Source organism: Oncorhynchus masou, chromosome 22 (assembly GCF_036934945.1).
Source record: "Oncorhynchus masou masou isolate Uvic2021 chromosome 22, UVic_Omas_1.1, whole genome shotgun sequence".
NCBI classification, from domain to species: domain Eukaryota; kingdom Metazoa; phylum Chordata; class Actinopteri; order Salmoniformes; family Salmonidae; genus Oncorhynchus; species Oncorhynchus masou.
Window position 1 is genome coordinate 4,803,377 of NC_088233.1, and position 21,396 is coordinate 4,824,772.

Below are 21,396 nucleotides of genomic sequence, written 5' to 3' on the forward strand. Positions count from 1 at the left end.
TCGAGTCTCATAGCAAATGGTCTGAATACTTAAGTAAATATTATTTTTATTTTTTATACATATATATTTTGATATATATTTTGATATATATATATACAGTGTATATACATTTGCAAACATTTCTATTATCATTATGTGTAGATTGATGAGGGGGGGGAAAAACGATTTAATCCATTTTAGAATAAGTCTGTAACGTAATAAAATGTGGAAAAAGTCTAGGGATCTGCATACTTTCTGAATGCACTGGTATGTATAATGTGACTAGGCATCAGGATATATGATTTATATGTATGTCTTCCTCTACGCACGGGTACAAATGGGCAGCAGTTTAGCAATTCTCTAGCAAGCCAGTAGAATACTTGATGATCCTTGATGGAAACAGGACATTGTTTTAAATGATTTTGTTTGGAGCCTTCCCCAAATCATATCCCTCACCATCGGAATGAATACCTAAACTTAACCCCTTTGAGTTGTTTCCGTTTTAACCCTGTAACCATGGGGAATAAACACGTCAAAATATACGTTTATCGAATTTTGAAGTGACACTAAGAAATCCTGTTGAGTGTGCGTGTTGTCTGACCAGATGGAGTTCTAGTTTCTAGTGGTTGTCTGACCAGATGGAGTTCTAGTTTCTAGTGGTTGTCTGACCAGATGGAGTTCTAGTTTCTAGTGGTTGTCTGACCAGATTTCTAGTGGTTGTCTGACCAGATGGAGTTCTAGTTTCTAGTGGTTGTCTGACCAGATGGAGTTCTAGTTTCTAGTGGTTGTCTGACCAGATGGAGTTTCTAGTGGTTGTTCTGACCAGTTTAGTTTCTAGTGGTTGTCTGACCAGATGGAGTTCTAGTTTCTGACTGACCAGATGGAGTTCTCTAGTTTCTAGTGGTTGTCTGACCAGATGGAGTTCTAGTTTCTAGTGGTTGTCTGACCAGATGGAGTTCTAGTTTCTAGTGGTTGTCTGACCAGATGGAGTTCTAGTTTCTAGTGGTTGTCTGACCAGATGGAGTTCTAGTTTCTAGTGGTTGTCTGACCAGATGGAGTTCTAGTTTCTAGTGGTTGAGTGACCAGATGGAGTTCTAGTTTCTAGTGGTTGAGTGACCAGATGGAGTTCTAGTTTCTAGTGGTTGTCTGACCAGATGGAGTTCTAGTTTCTAGTGGTTGAGTGACCAGATGGATATCTTGTTTCTAGTGGTTGAATGTACCAGATGGATATCTTGTTTCTAGTGGTTGAGTTACCAGATGGATATCTTGTTTCTAGTGGTTGAGTGGCCAGATGGATTTCTAGTTTCTAGTGGTTGAGTGGCCAGATGGATTTCTAGTTTCTAGTGGTTGAGTGTACCAGATGGATTTCTAGTTTCTAGTGGTTGAGTGGCCAGATGGATTTCTAGTTTCTAGTGGTTGAGTGTACCAGATGGATTTCTAGTTTCTAGTGGTTGAGTGTACCAGATGGATTTCTAGTTTCTAGTGGTTGAGCGACCAGATGGATTTCTTGTTTCTAGTGGTTGAGCGACCAGATGGATTTCTAGTTTCTAGTGGTTGAGTGACCAGATGGATTTCTAGTTTCTATTGGTTGAGTGACCAGATGGATTTCTAGTTTCTAGTGGTTGAGTGTACCAGATGGGTTTCTAGTTTCTAGTGGTTGAGTGTACCAGATGGATTTCTTGTTTCTAGTGGTTGAGTGTACCACAGCGTACCACATGCTTTCCGGTGAGGGTCACGTTTTAGTTTCAGTGCCTACACCCCTCTGCTCTGAGATAATAGCCCTTTTCCCTTGGGGTGGGGTTCGTGGGAATGGGGCCAGTAAGATAAAATCCACATTAACTGCACAGACTGGGCTAAGGGTTTAGGATTGGACACATACTGGGCTAAGGGTTTAGGATTGGACACAGACTGGGGTAGTAACGGTTTAGGATTGGGCACAGACTGGGCTAAGGGTTTAGGTTCTAAGGGTTTACCATTGGACACAGACTGGGCTAAGGGTTTAGGATTGGACACAGACTGGGCTAAGGGTTTAGGATTGGACACAGACTAAGGGCTGGACACAGACTGGGTTTAGGATTGGACACAGACTGGGCTAAGGGTTTAGGATTAGGCACAGACTGGGCTAAGGGTTTAGGATTGGACACAGACTGGGCTAAGGGTTTAGGATTGGGCACAGACTGGGCTAAGGGTTTAGGATTGGGCACAGACTGGGCTAAGGGTTTAGGATTGGACACAGACTGGGGTAGTAACGGTTTAGGATTGGGCACAGACTGGGCTAAGGGTTTAGGATTGGACACAGACTGGGCTAAGGGTTTAGGATTGCACACAGACTGGGCTAAGGGTTTAGGATTGGACACAGACTGGGCTAAGGGTTTAGGATTGGGCACAGACTGGGCTAAGGGTTTAGGATTGGACACAGACTGGGCTAAGGGTTTAGGATTGGACACAGACTGGGCTAAGGGTTTAGGATTGGACACAGACTGGGCTAAGGGTTTAGGATTGGACACAGACTGGGCTAAGGGTTTAGGATTGGGCACAGACTGGGCTAAGGGTTTAGGATTGGACACAGACTGGGCTAAGGGTTTAGGATTGGACACAGACTGGGCTAAGGGTTTAGGATTGGACACAGACTGGGCTAAGGGTTTAGGATTGGACACAGACTGGGCTAAGGGTTTAGGATTGGACAGACTGGGCTAAGGGTTTAGGATTGGACACAGACTGGGCTAAGGGTTTAGGATTGGACACAGACTGGGCTAAGGGTTTAGGATTGGGCACAGACTGGGCTAAGGGTTTAGGATTGGGCACAGACTGGGCTAAGGGTTTAGGTTTGGACACAGACTGGGCTAAGGGTTTAGGATTGGACACAGACTGGGCTAAGGGTTTAGGATTGGACACAGACTGGGCTAAGGGTTTAGGATTGGGCACAGACTGGGCTAAGGGTTTAGGATTGGGCACAGACTGGGCTAAGGGTTTAGGATTGGACACAGACTGGGCTAAGGGTTTAGGATTGGACACAGACTGGGCTAAGGGTTTAGGATTGGACACAGACTGGGCTAAGGGTTTAGGATTGGGCACAAACTGGGCTAAGGGTTTAGGATTGGGCACAGACTGGGTGTGTGTGTGTGTGTGTGTGTGTGTGTGTGTGTGTGTGTGTGTGTGTGTGTGTGTGTGTGTGTGTGTGTGTGTGTGTGTGTGTGTGTGTGTGTGTGTGTGTGTGTGTGTGTGTGTGTGTGGGTAACTTACGCAGAACAGCGATAAAGCTCTGGTTATCCAGAAGGACCCACAGTCCAAAGCTCATGATCAACACTCCACAGATCTACAGAGGACACAGAAGTTCACACATTTTGCTTAACAGTAGCTACAGTATATAAGGCAGCCAAGGAGACAACTGAAAATATAGAGGTCAGTGCAGATACCAGATCTGTGAGATAAAACACTGGAAAACAAGACAGAGGGTGAGAATGCACTCTGCCTCTCTGCCTCTCTATTTCTCTGCCTCTCTGTCTCTCTGCCTCTATCTCTCTGTCTCTCTGCCTCTATCTCTCTGTCTCTCTGCCTCTATCTCTCTGTCTCTCTGCCTCTATTTCTCTGCCTCTCTGTCTCTCTGCCTCTCTGTCTCTCTGCCTCTCTGTCTCTCTGCCTCTCTGTCTCTCTGCCTCTCTGTCTCTATCTCTCTGTCTCTCTGTCTATCTCTCTGTCTCTCTGTCTATCTCTCTGTCTCTCTGTCTCTCTGTCTATCTCTCTGTCTCTCTGTCTCTCTGCCTCTCTGTCTCTCTGCCTCTCTGTCTCTATCTCTCTGTCTCTCTGTCTATCTCTCTGTCTATCTCTCTGTCTCTCTGTCTCTCTGTCTATCTCTCTGTCTCTCTGTCTATCTCTCTGTCTCTCTGCCTCTCTGTCTCTCTCTCTCTCTCTCTCTGTCTCTCTCTCTGTCTCTCTCTCTGTCCCCTATCTCCGTCCCCTGTCTCTGCCTCTCTGTCTCCCTCTCTCTCTGCCTCTCTCTCTACCCCTCTCTCTCTCCCCTCCCCTCTCTTATCTCTTCTTTCTCCTCTCTCCCTTCCCTCCACTCCATCCTTTCTCCTCTCTCCCTCTCTCTCTCTTCCCTCCCCTCTCCTCCCTCTCCCCCTCCCTCCCCTCTCTCTCCCAACTGGGACTGATAAGATCCTCTCACTCCATCTCTCGTTGCCTCTCTCCCTCTCTCTCTCTTCCCTCCCCTCTCCTCTCTCCCCCCTCTCTCTCCCAACTGGGACTGATAAGATCCTCTCACTCCATCTCTCTTTGCCTCTCTCTCCCCTCCCTCCCCTCTCTCTCCCAACTGGGACTGATAAGATCCTCTCACTCCATCTCTCTCTCCCTCTCTCTCTCTCTCTCTCTCTCTTCCCTCCCCTCTCCTCCCTCTCTCCCAACTGGGACTGATAAGATCCTCTCACTCCATCTCTCTTTGCCTCTCTCTCTACCCCTCCATCTCTCTCTCCCTCTCTCTCTCTCTCTCTTCCCTCCCCTCTCCTCTCTCTCCCCCTCCCTCCCATCTCTCTCTCTCTCTCTCTAATCAGACTCAGACTAACTGAACACAAGGAGGGACAGTTTCCCAGATACAGATGCTTCTTTACACCAGGACGTTCACAGGTTGTGTGTTCAGGAAACCGGCACAAGAGCGAGGCTGAACAGCTGAAAGGGAGCTAGACTAGTAACAGACAGTAAGTCTAGACCAGAACTAGGAGGTCTGGACCTGATCTGAGGGTTTCTTTATTTCAGGCCCAGAACAGCCTCTGGCGCTAGTGGCACCATCTCCCTGGTAACAAGGCTATAAAGAAGTCTAAGTACAGACCCCATGTGTCATTTAGAGGGACTATGTCTAGGAGGTCTCTAGGGGAGGTCTCCCCAAACGATAAGAGGGTCCCGCTAATTCACCACCTCCTCTGGGGGAGGAGAGGTAGAGAGTCAGTCTGTCTGGGGGAGGAGAGGTAGAGTCAGTCTGTCTGGGGGAGGAGAGGTAGAGTCAGTCTGTCTGGGGGAGGAGAGGTAGAGTCAGTCTGTCTGGGGGAGGAGCAGGAGAGTCAGTCTGTCTGGGGGAGGTAGAGAGTCAGTCTGTCTGGGGAGGAGAGGTAGAGAGTCAGTCTGTCTGGGGGAGGAGAGGTAGAGAGTCAGTCTGTCTGGGGGAGGAGAGGTAGAGTCAGTCTGTCTGGGGGAGGAGAGACCAGACAGTCAGTCTGTCTGGGGGAGGTAGAGTCAGTCTGTCTGGGGGAAACAGAGTCAGTCTGTCTGGGGGAGGAGAGGTAGAGTCAGTCTGTCTGGGGGAGAGAGGTAGAGAGTCAGTCTGTCTGGGGGAGGAGAGGTAGAGTCAGTCTGTCTGGGGGAGGAGAGGTAGAGAGTCAGTCTGTCTGGGGGAGGAGAGGTAGAGAGTCAGTCTGTCTGGGGGAGGAGAGGTAGAGAGTCAGTCTGTCTGGGGGAGGAGAGGTAGAGAGTCAGTCTGTCTGGGGGAGGAGAGGTAGAGTCAGTCTGTCTGGGGGAGGAGAGGTAGAGAGTCAGTCTGTCTGGGGGAGGAGAGGTAGAGAGTCAGTCTGTCTGGGGGAGGAGAGGTAGAGTCAGTCTGTCTGGGGGAGGAGAGGTAGAGAGCCAGTCTGTCTGGGGGAGGAGAGGTAGAGAGTCAGTCTGTCTGGGGGAGGAGAGGTAGAGAGTTAGTGATGGTTTAATAGAGGAGTTGATGAGCCAGTTTCAGCTGTCTGGGTTTGGATTGAACCCACCAGTTAGTCCTACAATATGTAGGATTCTCTGCCAGGTCTCCCTTGAAGGGAGGATTCTCTGCCAGGTCTCCCTTGAAGGGAGGATTCTCTGCCAGGTCTCCCTTGAAGGAAGGATTCTCTGCCAGGTCTCCCTTGAAGGAAGGATTCTCTGCCAGGTCTCCCTTGAAGGGAGGATTCTCTGCCAGGTCTCCCTTGAAGGAAGGATTCTCTGCCAGGTCTCCCTTGAAGGAAGGATTCTCTGCCAGGTCTCCCTTGAAGGGAGGATTCTCTGCCAGGTCTCCCTTGAAGGGAGGATTCTCTGCCAGGTCTCCCTTGAAGGGAGGATTCTCTGCCAGGTCTCCCTTGAAGGAAGGATTCTCTGCCAGGTCTCCCTTGAAGGGAGGATTCTCTGCCAGGTCTCCCTTGAAGGGAGGATTCTCTGCCAGGTCTCCCTTGAAGGAAGGATTCTCTGCCAGGTCTCCCTTGAAGGGAGGATTCTCTGCCAGGTCTTATTTGTGAATAAGGTCTTTTGATCTAAATGGGACTAGCTGGCTAAATCAAGGCTCTATGTGAAATCCACTGATTCTGTCTCTGTGAGATGACTGCTCCATTAAGAGACACTTCTCAGGTTACCTTTATAACTACCTTACAGCCTTCCGTTTTCAAACTGCCTACGGTATTCAAATGACAGTGAAAACATTAACAACTTCCATTCAGACAAGTAATGATAGGAGTGATGTCACTTACAAAGAAGATGAGGTTGAACAGGAACAGGAAGTACTTGGTTGCTGTGATGCATCCCTTCCCCATGGTTACGCTTCTGCAACAGAGAATAAGGTGTTGAGAGAGAGAGGTTAGTACTTCCTGTTAGTAACCATTTGCACATCGTTACAACACTGTATACAAACATAACATGACATTTGAAATGTATTTATTCTTTTGGAACTTCTGTGCGTTTAATGTTTACTTTCCTTTTTTTTGTTAATTTCACTTTTGTTTAGTATCTATTTCACTTGCTTTGGTAATGTTAACACATGTTTCCCATGCCAATAAAGCCCCTTTATTGAGAGAGAGAGAGAGAGAGAGAGAGAGAGAGAGATATACATGATCAAATACAGATCTTAGAATCAACTATTAAAGACTACCAGAACCCACTGGATTCTCCAATTACATTGAATGAGTTACAGGACAAAATAAAAACCCTCCAACCCAAAAAGGCCTGTGGTGTTGATGGTATCCTCAATGAAATGATCAAATATACAGACAACAAATTCCAATTGGTTAAAACTCTAAAGACTAAAACTCTTTAACATCATCCTTAGCTCTGGCATCTTCCCCAACATTTGGAACCAAGGACTGATCAGCCCAATCCACAAAAGTGGAGACAAATTTCACCCCAATAACTATTGTGGAATATGCGTCAACAGTAACCTTGAGAAAATCCTCTGCAATATCATTAACAACAGACTCGTGCATTTCCTCAATGAAAACAATGTACTGAGCAAATGTCAAATTGGCTTTTTACCAAATTACCGTACAACAGACCATGTATTCACCCTGCACACCCTAATTGACAACCAAACAAACCAAAACAAAGGCAAAGTCTTCTCATGCTTTGCTGATTTCAAAAAAGCCTTAGACTCAATTTGGCATGAGGGTCTGCTATACAAACTGATGGAAAGTGGTGTTGGGGGTAAAACATACGACATTATAAAATCCATGTACACAAACAACAAGTGTGCGGTTAAAATTGGCAAAAAACACACATTTCTGCACACAGGGTTGTGGGGTGAGACAGGGATGCAACTTAAGCCCCACCCTCTTCAACATATATATCAACGAATTGGCACGGGCACTAGAAAAGTCTGCAGCACCCGGCCTCACCCTACTAGAATCCGAAGTCAAATGTCTGCTGTTTGCTGATGATCTGGTGCTTCTGTCACCAACCAAGGAGGGCCTACAGCAGCACCTAGATCTTATGCACAGATTCTGTCAGACCTGGGCCCTGACAGTAAATCTCAGTAAGACCAAAATAATGGTGTTCCAAAAAAGGTCCAGTCACCAGGACCACAAATACAAATTCCAATCTAGACACTGTTTCCCTAGAGCACACAAAAAAACTATACATACCTTGGCCTAAACATCAGCGCCACAGGTAACTTCCACAAGGCTGTGAACGATCTGAGAGACAAGGCAAGACGGGCATTTTATGCCATCAAAAGGAACATAAATTTCAACATACCAATTAGGATTTGGCTAAAAATACTTGACTCAGTCATAGAGCTCATTGCCCTTTATGGTTGTGAGGTCTGGGGTCCGCTCACCAACCAAGACTTCACAAAATGGGACAAACACCAAATTGAGACTCTGCACGCAGAATTCTGCAAAAATATCCTCCGTGTACAACGTAGAACACCAAATAATGCATGCAGAGCAGAATTAGGCCGATACCAACTATTTATCAAAATCCAGAAAAGAGCCGTTAAATTCTATAACCACTTAAAAGGAAGCGATTCCCAAACCTTCCATAACAAAGCCATCACCTACAGAGAGATGAACCTGGAGAAGTGTCCCCTAAGCAAGCTGGTCCTGGGGCTCTGTTCACAAACACAAACACACCCTACCGAGCCCCAGGACAGCAGCACAATTAGACCCAACCAAATCATGAGAAAACAAAAAGATAATTACTTGACACATTGGAAAGAATTAACAAAAAAACAGAGTAAACTAGAATGCTATTTGGCCCTACACAGAGAGTACACAGTGGCAGAATACCTGACCACTGTGACTGACCCAAAATGAAGGAAAGCTTTGACTACGTACAGACTCAGTGAGCATAGCCTTGCTATTGAGAAAGGCCGCCGTAGGCAGACATGGCTCTCAAGAGAAGACAGGATATGTGCTCACTGCCCACAAAATGAGTTGGAAACTGAGCTGCACTTCCTAACCTCCTGCCCAATGTATGACCATATTAGAGAGACATATTTCCCTCAGATTACACAGATCCACAAAGAATTCGAAAACAAATCCAATTTTGATAAACTCCCATATCTACTGGGTGAAATTCCACAGTGTGCCATCACAGCAGCAAGATTTGTGACCTGTTGCCACGAGAAAAGGGCAAACAGTGAAGAACACACACCATTGTAAATACAACCCATATCTATGCTTATTTATTTTATCTTGTGTCCTTTACCATTTGTACATTGTTAAAACACTGTATATATATACTTCTCCTAACCAAGAGGAACACCCTTCCTGAGACTGACTTGAACAAGGACCACCTGAAAGACTAAAACTGACCATCAACAGTTCAGAGCAGACTGTGGTGGTCATTGTATCATCACATTTGGTGACGGGAGCTATGCGAAAGAATTTACTGCCGTCACCATAGCGACCCCGTAACCAGGATCGACTGTTAAAAATTACCCTGGTTACGACCTACTCCAAGTACACTGGAAGAAGCTAAACATTCAGAGAAATATTCAACAAACGGGGGACACCATATCGCACGCCCACACAGTACAGCAACTACACGCCCACACAGTACAACAACTACACGCCCACACAGTACAACAACTACACGCCCACACAGTACAGCAACTACACGCCCACACAGTACAGCAACTACACGCCCACACAATACAGCAACTACACGCCCACACAGTACAACTACACGCCCACACAGTACAGCAACTACACGCCCACACAGTACAACAACTACACGCCCACACAGTACAACTACACACCCACACAGTAAAGCAACTACACGCCCACACAGTACAACAACTAAACGCTCACACAGTACAGCAACTACACGCCCACACAGTACAGCAACTACACGCTCACACAGTACAGCAACTACACGCCCACACAGTACAGCAACTACACGCCCATATTACAGCAACTACACGCCCACACAGTACAGCAACTACACGCCCACACAGTACAACAACTACACGCCCACACAGTACAACAACTACACGCCCACACAGTACAAATACACACCCACACAGTACAACTACACGCCCACACAGTACAGCAACTACACGCCCACACAGTACAGCAACTACACGCCCACAAAGTAAAACAACTACATGTCCACACAGTACAGCAACTACACGCTCACACAGTACAGCAACTACACGCCCACACAGTACAACAACTACACGCCCACACAGTACAGCAACTACACGCCCATATTACAGCAACTACACGCCCACACACTACAACAACTACACGCCCACACAGTACAACTACACGCCCACACAATACAGAAAATACACGCCCACACAGTACAGCAACTACATGCCCACACAGTACAACAACTACACGTCCACACAGTACAGCAACTACACACCCACACAGTACAGCAACTACACGCCCACACAGTACAACAACTACACGCCCACACAGTACAACAACTACACGCCCACACAGTACAACAACTACACGCCCACACGGTACAACTACACGCCCACAAAGTACAACTACACGCCCACACAGTACAGCAACTACACGCCCACACAGTACAACTACACGCCCACATAGTACAACTACACGCCCACACAGTACAACTACACGCCCACACAGTACAACTACACGCCCACACAGTACAACTACACGCTCACACAGTACAACAACTACACGCCCACACAGTACAACTACACGCCCACATAGTACAACTACACGCCCACACAGTACAACTACACGCCCACACAGTACAACTACACGCTCACACAGTACAACAACTACACGCCCACACAGTACAACTACACGCCCACACAGTACAACAACTACACGCCCACACAGTACAACAACTACACGCCCACACAGTACAACTACACGCCCACACAGTACAATTACACGCCCACACAGTACAACTACACGCCCACACAGTACAACAACTACACGCACACACAGTACAACTACACGCCCACACAGTACAGCACATACACGCCCACACAGTACAACTACACGCCCACACAGTACAACAACTACACGCCCACACAGTACAACCACATGCCCACACAGTACAACAACTACACGCCCACACAGTACAACTACACGCCCACATAGTACAACTACACGCCCACACAGTACAACTACACGCCCACACAGTACAACTACACGCCCACACAGTACAACAACTACACGCCCACACAGTACAACTACACGCCCACACAGTACAACTACACGCCCACACAGTACAGCAACTACACGCCCACACAGTACAACAACTACACGCCCACACAGTACAACTACACGCCCACACAGTACAACAACTACACGCCCACACAGTACAACTACTACACGCCCACACAGTACAACTACTACACGCCCACACAGTACAACTACACGCCCACACAGTACAACTACACGCCCACACAGTACAACAACTACACGCCCACACAGTACAACAACTACACGCCCACACAGTACAACAACTACACGCCCACACAGTACATCTACACGCCCACACAGTACAGCAACTACACGCCCACACAGTACAACAACTACACGCCCACACAGTACAGCAACTACACGCCCACACAGTACAACTACACGCCCACACAGTACAGCAACTACACGCACACAGTACAACAACTACACACTCACACAGTACAACAACTACACGCCCACACAGTACAACTACACGCCCACACAGTACAACTACACGCCCACACAGTACAGCAACTACACGCACACAGTATAACAACTACACACTCACACAGTACAACAACTACACGCCCACACAGTACAACTACACGCCCACACAGTACAACTACACACCCACACAGTACAGCAACTACACGCCCACACAGTACAACTACACGCCCACACAGTACAACTAAACGCCCACATAGTACAACAACACGCCCACACAGTACAACTACACGCCCACACAGTACAACAACTACACGCCCACACAGTACAGCAACTACACGCACACAGTACAACAACTACACACTCACACAGTACAACAACTACACGCCCACACAGTACAACTACACGCCCACACAGTACAACTACACACCCACACAGTACAGCAACTACACGCCCACACAGTACAACTACACGCCCACACAGTACAACTAAACGCCCACATAGTACAACAACACGCCCACACAGTACAACTACACGCCCACACAGTACAACAACTACACGCCCACACAGTACAGCAACTACACGCACACAGTACAACAACTACACACTCACACAGTACAACAACTACACGCCCACACAGTACAACTACACGCCCACACAGTACAACTACACGCCCACACAGTACAACAACTACACGCCCACACAGTACAACAACTACACGCCCACACAGTACAACAACTACACGCCCACACAGTACAACAACTACACGCCCACACAGTACAACTACACGCCCACACAGTACAACTACACGCCCACACAGTACAACAACTACACGCCCACACATTACAACTACACGCCCACACAGTACAACTACTACACGCCCACACAGTACAACAACTACACGCCCACACAGTACAACTACACGCCCACACGGTACAACTACACGCCCACACAGTACAACTACACGCCCACACAGTACAACTACACGCCCACACAGTACAACAACTACAGTCAGGTTGTTATGGCAAAAAGCCTTCTTTTTTTCCTCACCCTGTGAAACAGCAGAAAGCGACAGCCGTCAGATCGATCTGTTTGTGTACCAACCGTAGACCATTAGATCCTGTTGCTATGCTAACAACCTCTAACGTCCATTCATAACTAGCATTAGATCCGGTTTCTATGCTAACAACCTCTAACGTCCATTCCTAACTAGCATTAGATCCTGTTTCTATGCTAACAACCTCTGAAGTCCATAACTAGCATTAGATCCTGTTTCTATGCTAACAACCTCTAACGTCCATTCATAACTAGCATTAGATCCTGTTTCTATGCTAACAACCTCTGAAGTCCATTCATAACTAGCATTAGATCCTGTTTCTATGCTAACAACCTCTGAAGTCCATTCATAACTAGCATTAGATCCTGATTCTATGCTAACAACCTCTAAAGTTCATTCATAACTAGTTCCCCTCCCTACTACACGTAGCTCTGGGCAGCTCCACGTGTGTTTCCACACACACAAACACACTATCCTAATATGGATAAGTCAGTGCTGAGAGGGATGCATTTCAGAGGTAAATGACATCATTAACATTTAAATGGCTTCCAACCAAACACATCTGCTAATGCAGGCACCACCAGTCTCTCTCTCTCTCTCTCTCTCTCTCTCTCTCTCTCTCTCTCTCTCTCTCTCTCTCTCTCTCTCTCTCTCTCTCTCTCTCTCTCTCTCTCTCTCTCTCTCTCTCTCTCTCTCTCTCTCTCTCTCTCTCTCTCTCTCTCTCTCTCTCTCTCTCTCTCTCTCTCTCTCTCTCTCTCTCTCTCTCTCTCTCTCTCTCTCACTCTCTCTCTCTCTCTCTCTCTCTCTCTCTCTCTCTCTCTCCTACAGTGTCGTATTAAAAGACACTATAGTGTGACTGTGAAACTGTTTTTCCACAGAGAAGCACCTGTATGCTCAACATAGCACTTTGGTTAAGAGAGAGGCTGTTAGGGGTACTATGGAACTGGAAGCTAGATTTCACTTCCTGCTGCTGCTACTGCAATGAATGCAACACAGGAATAGGGTTCTATAGGGCTCTGGTCTAAAATAGTGCACTATATATAGGGAATAGGGTTCTATAGGGCTCTGGTCTAAAGTAGTGCACTATCTAGGGAATAGGGTTCTATAGGGCTCTGGTCTAAAGTAGTGCACTATATGGGGAATAGGGTTCTATAGGGCTCTGGTCTAAAATAGTGCACTATATATAGGGAATAGGGTTCTATAGGGCTGTGGTCTAAAGTAGTGCACTATATATAGGGAATAGGGTTCTATAGGGCTCTGGTCTAAAGTAGTGCACTATCTAGGGAATAGGGTTCTATAGGGCTCTGGTCTAAAGTAGTGCACTATATAGGGCTCTGGTCTAAAATAGTGCACTATATAGGGAATAGGGTTCTATAGGGCTCTGATCTAAAATAGTGCACTATATATAGGGAATAGGGTTCTATAGGGCTCTGGTCTAAAGTAGTGCACTATCTAGGGAATAGGGTTCTATAGGGCTCTGATCTGAAGTAGTGCACTATATAGGGCTCTGGTCTAAAGTAGTGCACTATATAGGGAATAGGGTTCTATAGGGCTCTGATCTAAAGTAGTGCACTATATAGGGCTCTGGTCTAAAATAGTGCACTATATAGGGAATAGGGTTCTATAGGGCTCTGATATAAAGTAGTGCACTATATAGGGAATAGGGTTCTATAGGGCTCTGGTCTAAAGTAGTGCACTATATAGGGAATAGGGTTCTATAGGGCTCTGGTCTAAAGTAGTGCACTATATAGGGAATTGGGTTCTATAGGGCTCTGGTCTAAAGTAGTGCACTATATAGGGAATAGGGTTCTATAGGGCTCTGGTCTATAGTAGTGCACTATATAGGGAATAGGGTTCTATAGGGCTCTGGTCTAAAGTAGTGCACTATATAGGGAATAGGGCTCTGGTCTAAAGTAGTGCACTATATATAGGGAATAAGGTTCTATAGGGCTCTGGTCTAAAGTAGTGCACTATATAGGGAATAGGGCTCCATTTGGGACACATCCTGGAAGTAGGCTAGGTTCATTCTACGTTAATTCTCAGTGTCTCCTCCTCCAACACACACCAAAAGAAAACATTCTGCATCACCAGTCCTTTTCCTGACACCACTGAATATAGCCTAGGCCTGGATATAATCAGCCATTGTGGTTATTTGAAGAGCCTGAACCTATCATTTGAGGAGAAAAAAAACCCACAAAAAAAAAGCTCCATGTATCAGATGACAAGCTACCACCACAGGAAACTCCCAGTCAGACTAGCCTACCACCACAGGAAACTCCCAGTCAGACTAGCCTACCACCACAGGAAACTCCCAGTCAGACCAGCCTACAGGAAACTCCCAGTCAGACTAGCCTACCACCACAGGAAACTCCCAGTCAGACTAGCCTACCACCACAGGAAACTCCCAGTCAGACCAGCCTACAGGAAACTCCCAGTCAGACTAGCCTACCACCACAGGACACTCCCAGTCAGACTAGCCTACCACCACAGGAAACTCCCAGTCAGACTAGCCTACCACCACAGGAAACTCCCAGTCAGACTAGCCTACAAGAAACTCCCAGTCAGACTAGCCTACCACCACAGGAAACTCCCAGTCAGACTAGCCTACAAGAAACTCCCAGTCAGACTAGCCTACCACCACAGGAAACTCCCAGTCAGACTAGCCTACCACCACAGGAAACTCCCAGTCAGACTAGCCTACAGGAAACTCCCAGTCAGACTAGCCTACCACCACAGGAAACTCCCAGTCAGACCAGCCTACAGGAAACTCCCAGTCAGACTAGCCTACCACCACAGGACACTCCCAGTCAGACTAGCCTACCACCACAGGAAACTCCCAGTCAGACTAGCCTACCACCACAGGACACTCCCAGTCAGACTAGCCTACCACCACAGGAAACTCCCAGTCAGACTAGCCTCCCAGTCAGACTAGCCTACCACCACAGGAAACTCCCAGTCAGACTAGCCTACCACCACAGGAAACTCCCAGTCAGACTAGCCTACCACCACAGGAAACTCCCAGTCAGACTAGCCTACCACCACAGGAAACTCCCAGTCAGACTAGCCTACCACCACAGGAAACTCCCAGTCAGACAGCCTACAGGAAACTCCCAGTCAGACTAGCCCACAGGAAACTCCCAGTCAGACTAGCCTACAGGAAACTCCCACTAGCCTACCACCACAGGAAACTCCCAGTCAGACTAGCCTACAGGAAACTCCCAGTCAGACTAGCCTACAGGAAACTCCCAGTCAGACTAGCCTACCACCACAGGAAACTCCCAGTCAGACTAGCCTACCACCACAGGAAACTCCCAGTCAGACTAGCCTACCACCACAGGAAACTCCCAGTCAGACTAGCCTACCACCACAGGAAACTCCCAGTCAGACTAGCCTACAGGAAACTCCCAGTCAGACTAGCCTACAGGAAACTCCCAGTCAGACTACCACCACAGGAAACTCCCAGTCAGACTAGCCTACAGGAAACTCCCAGTCAGACTAGCCTCCAAGAAACTCCCAGTCAGACTAGCCCAGAAACTCCCAGTCAGACTAGCCTACAGGAAACTCCCAGTCAGACGAGCCTACAGGAAACTCCCAGTCAAACGGCCTACCACCACAGGAAACTCCCAGTCAGACTAGCCTACCACCACAGGAAACTCCCAGTCAGACTAGCCTACATATCAATCCAAACAGACGAAAAAACGTAGGTGTGGATTTGGATCCTCTGCCTTATAATAGATTGAGAGTTACCTATCTCATAGAACACAGAGGGTTTTCCTTTATGGAAGCCTCTCTCATGCAAGTTCAGATGAGTGTGGTGTACCGCAGGGCAGCCGGCTAGGACCATTATTGTTTTCTGTTTTCACTAATGACCTTCCACTGACCTGGAATAAGGCCTGTGTGTTTATGTACGCTAATGACTAAACAGCATACACGTTGGCTGCAACAGTAAAATAACTAACAGCCTTTAACATAGAGCTACAGTCAGTTTAACATAGAGCTACTACAGTCAGTTTTAGAATGGGTAACTTGCAATAGGCTGGTGCTAAATATTTCAACAACGAAAAGTATAATTTTTGGGACAAATCACTCCCTCAACGATAAACCTCATTTAGATCTAGTATTGAATAATGTGTCTATTTAGCAAGTTGCGGCGACTAAACTGCTGGGTGTAACCCTAGAGAGCAACCTATCATATAGACTCGATGGTTGTTAAAATGAGAAGAGGTCTGTCCACGATAGGACATTACTCTACCTTCTTGACATCTCAAGTCGACCATGCCATGGTGCCAACCATTTAAAGTTCATATTTAGAGAGTGGTTAGGCTACATTTCTCTATCCCTAACCCTCAGCTAAGAAACCAAGTATCCCTAACCCCTATAAGAAACCAAGTGGCGGGGCTGTTTTTTGAATTACGGGGTGGGCCTTTAAGCCTAATATACAGTAGGCCTACTGTCCCAAACAAAAAAAGAGAAATGTTAATTCTGTTTGTGACCATCACTGAGGGTGGAAACTCACAACTTAGGCTAGATTTAGCCTGGGCTGTCTGGATTATATCCCTAAGAGAACAAGCTACAGCCAGCAACAGGCTACGGCAAAGCAAAGCACAGATCTTTATTTGAAAAACATAAAAATAGTGAATGGTAGCGTGTGTGTAACTATGCACTGAGAAAACAAGTAAGGTTCTCTCGAAGCTGCCAGACGTCACCACACAGAGACCAAGGGGTCGTATCTCTATTTACAGCATGGCTCGTTTTGCATTGGCCTGGTTTCCCTCTTTAAAAAAAAAGGTTTGGCATGGGGGCGGTTTCACACTGTGAGCTTGTAGTAAGCTAGAGGGGGCACACAAACAAACAAACAAACACACACACAACGTGGGGGCAATCCGATAGATGAAATCAGTGTGTGTTTTGTTTCTCAATGGGGATACGAGGGGTGCTACCCAGGATTACGACGGTGGTGCGTGTGTGTGTGTCAATAACGCTGTGGCAATAAATGAACAGCTACCCAATCAGCCTGGCTCAGCCTCAGCCCTGCTGCAAACCAAGACCACAGGAGCTCTGATGCCAAACTCTCTCCACGCACACACACACACACACACACACACACACACACACACACACACACACACACACACACACACACACACACACACACACACACACACACACACACACACACACACACACACACCATCGCCTCAGAGAGAGAGCTATAGAACAAACACACACCGATCTGACCTATATACACATCTGTGACTGAGTCTATTACCCTGGCAGAGTATACAACCCCCCCCGGGTTAAAATATCTTAATACCATGATAGTCACCAGCTCTTGGCTCACAGGGAAAAGTGGAGGAGACCAGCCGTTTTACACTTCTGTGTCCATGTCTCCTCAGTACAGTCATTGAACAGGATGAGTCCGTCAAGATTGAGATCATAACCGTTGAGCAAAGGACCAGAAAACATCACTCTTTTTAAAGTGTCCGTGATGGATTAATAATTCAGATGGCTACTATACAAATATGTATAGTATAATCAAGCAATAAGGCCCGTAGCCAGAACAGCGCTTAGACTCCATTTTACTGAGATAATTGCGCTACCAGGTTATCTTTTTACAGTAACTAAAACATAATGTAACTACACCTAACGAGAGTCCATTACCTAGATAAAATAACTTTAGCTGACTTTATACCTAGCTTTGTTATCAGGGCAAAAGTTACACAAGTTCTATATAGAAAGCGAATACAACGTGGACACAAAAAAAAAGCTAGGAAACGTAGCACACGTCGTTTAATAATATTAGCTAAACGTCTAACAATCCCACAAATAAACAAATACTTACTTTTTGGTGTAAAATGTGGAGTTAACGGTTAGCTGTAGCGGACCTCCGTCTTCTCGATTGTCCCGTTGTGTGTGTGTGTGACTGTGTGACTGAACGGGATGTGTGTGGGAGAGAGAGAGAGAGAGAGAGAGAGAGAGAGAAGGAGAGACGTGTGTGGGATGGAAAAGCGAGGTAGACCGCCACAGTGCGGTAGACATGGGTAACTTCCTTAATAAATCCCTTTACTGTTCGGAAATAAAATCGTATTATTATAGGCCTACGCAACACAAATGTTTTTCTCTGCAAATAAATAATTATTGCAATTAACATAAGAATGTAAATGTTTCCATTTCATGTTGTTCTTACTGTTCTATAAATAAAACTATACGATTATTTTGTGTAGGTGAGTGTCTTTAAAAATGTAGAAATTAGCCTACTCTTGTTCATGCATGAGTCGTCAAAAAAAATCACTGTATATTTAATATAATCACTCTTACGACATGACAGTACTACGTTCCCAGAGCTGCTATTATAAAAGGTATGTCAAATTTTCCACCATGACAAAAAAAAAAAAAAACAGGTTTCATGACATTGTAATGTAAACGGCAACACAGGGGAGCTATTTAGCTGCCATTAGTTTACACCTCACGCGCACACACACACATTGTACCATCTAAAATGGCCATGAAATATATTTTCCAATAAGCAAAAATATGTTATTTGTCTGCTGTTTGAAGCTGGTGTACAAAAGTAAAATAAGCAAAAATGAAACTTCAGAACGGAAGCATAGAAAAAGTACACATAGAACATATCAACCACTTTTTAAACTGGCTTTCAATGGTAATTTATTTTACCTTTATTTAACTAGGCAAGTCAGTTTAAGAACAAATTCTTATTTTCAATTTACGGCCTACCGGGGAACAGTGGGTTAACTGCCTGCAGTCTTCCGGTTACTAGTCCAACGCTCGAACCACTAGGCTACCTGCCGCCCCAAGAATGACAGAGCTATAACGAAACATTTCTATGTGAATTTGGTCAGGTGCTCTGAGTTTTTTTTTTAAACAATACTCTTGGGAGAAATAGTGTTTCAGATATGGGGTATCAGGCACAACCGAGACTATGAAATAACTGTATGAAGGCAGTCAATCCAGCAAGACTGATTGTTTTGCACCACTCAAAACACAGAAAATAGATGGCATGCGCGTTGCTAACAAACGCATACGTTTTTTATTTGTATTTTTGGGGGGCTTTTTAGGGTAATCACCACCGTGACAAAGGCGTTTGTTCCTTTTGAGTGGCAAAAGTGTATTTAAAAAAAAAAATGGGAGGGGGTGTTCTTTTAACACTGTAAAGTGTAAATACTTATTTTCATATTTATCAAGGTGGTTTTTGAGGGGATTTTAGAGTTACCAGTATCAATCAATCAAATGTTTATGTAAAAAGCCCTTCTTACATCAGCTGATATCTCAAAGTGCTGTACAGAAACAAAAGATTATTAACAGAACATGGCCAATATGTTCAAAATGTTCATAGATTGCCAGCAGGGTCAAATAATAATCACAGTGGTTGTCGAGGGTGCAACAGGTCAGTTGGCAGTACCACACATGAACCTGTTTGCTACTAACAGAGACATCGTTCCAGTCCTGTAGCATTTCACCGAAGTGAGTGCCTACATATTTTAGAATTTAAATTAAACTCCTGGTTTGCAGGCCACACCAGGCAGGTCACATTATGATGGACTGCAGAGTGATGTGTAATTTCTAACGGAATCCAGTCAGAGTTAGGATATCCAAAAATGTTTTAACTTTTAAAATCACCCGCAACCTGAATTTAGGATGACTGCCAAGGTAGTGAAAGTTTACAAATGAGGAGACAACCTAAACCATCTAAACTAGAACAACCAGCTCAGTAACGGGAGCAATAAGGCCAGCTGCTAACCGATTGGATTAGTTTAGAAAAATCTAAAATGTGTGTTATTTATCATAAATGTATGTTCACATGCAGATTTGACAGGAGAAATGCACCTTCAAGAGGAACATCCCAACTATGCAGCCATCATTTGAACACAGACTCACATTCACATTAATAACTTGATGGCAGAAAATGGACCAGTAGTAACATCAGTAGTAATAGTAGTAACAGCAGTAGTAACAGTAACAACAGTAGTAACAGTAGTAACAGTAGTAACAGTAGTAACAACCGTAGTAACAAGTAACATAGTAACAGTAACGTAGTAAACAGTAGTAACAGTAACAACAGTAGTAACAGTAACAACAGTAGTAACAGTAACAACAGTAGTAACAGTAACAACAGTAGTAACATCAGTAGTAACAGTAACAACAGTAGTAACAACAGTAGTAACAGTAACAACAGTAGTAACATCAGTAGTAACAGTAACATCAGTAGTAACAGTAACAACAGTAGTAACATCAGTAGTAACAGTAACATCAGTAGTAACAGTAACAACAGTAGTAACATCATCAGTAGTAACATCAGTAGTAACATCAGTAGTAACAGTAACATCAGTAGTAACATCAGTAGTAACAGTAACATCAGTAGTAACAGTAACATCAGTAGTAACAGTAACAACAGTAGTAACATCAGTAGTAACAGTAACATCAGTAGTAACAGTAACAGCAGTAGTAACAGTAGTAACAGTAACATCAGTAGTAGTAACATCAGTAGTAACAGTAACAACAGTAGTAACAGTAGTAACACCAGTAGTAACAGTAGTAACATCAGTAGTAACAGTAGTAACAGTAGTAACAACAGTAGTAACAGTAGTAACATCAGTAGTAACATCAGTAGTAACAGTAGTAACAACAGTAGTAACATCAGTAGTAACAGTAACATCAGTAGTAACATCAGTAGTAACAGTAGTAGTAACAGTAGTAACAACAGTAGTAACAGTAACATCAGTAGTAACAGTAACATCAGTAGTAACATCAGTAGTAACAGTCAGTAGTAACAACAGTAGTAACAGTAGTAACAACAGTAGTAACAGTAGTAACAACAGTAGTAACAGTAGTGACAACAGTAACATCAGTAGTAACATCAGTAGTAACAGCAGTAGTAACAACAGTAGTAACAAGTAAACAGTAGTAACAGTAACAACAGTAGTAACATCAGTAGTAACAACAGTAACAGTAACAACAGTAGTAACAACAGTAGTAGTAACACCAGTAGTAACAGTAACATCAGTAGTAACATCA

At 45.3% G+C, this 21,396-nt stretch overlaps 1 protein-coding gene across 1 annotated transcript in view; it reads right to left on the reverse strand.

Annotated features, from left to right (window-relative positions):
- The window catches only part of LOC135508916 (CD82 antigen-like), a 67,418-nt gene extending 49,112 nt beyond the window's left edge, over positions 1 to 18,306 (reverse strand). Inside the window, exons 1-3 of the mRNA XM_064929133.1 lie at positions 18,206 to 18,306; positions 6,447 to 6,519; positions 3,223 to 3,295 (exon numbers count right to left, since the gene is read on the reverse strand). Coding sequence (XP_064785205.1) covers positions 3,223 to 3,295; positions 6,447 to 6,509 — 136 coding nt within the window. The 5' untranslated portion in view covers positions 6,510 to 6,519; positions 18,206 to 18,306. The remainder of the gene's footprint in view (positions 1 to 3,222; positions 3,296 to 6,446; positions 6,520 to 18,205) is intronic.
- Between the last annotated feature and the right edge of the window lie 3,090 nt (positions 18,307 to 21,396).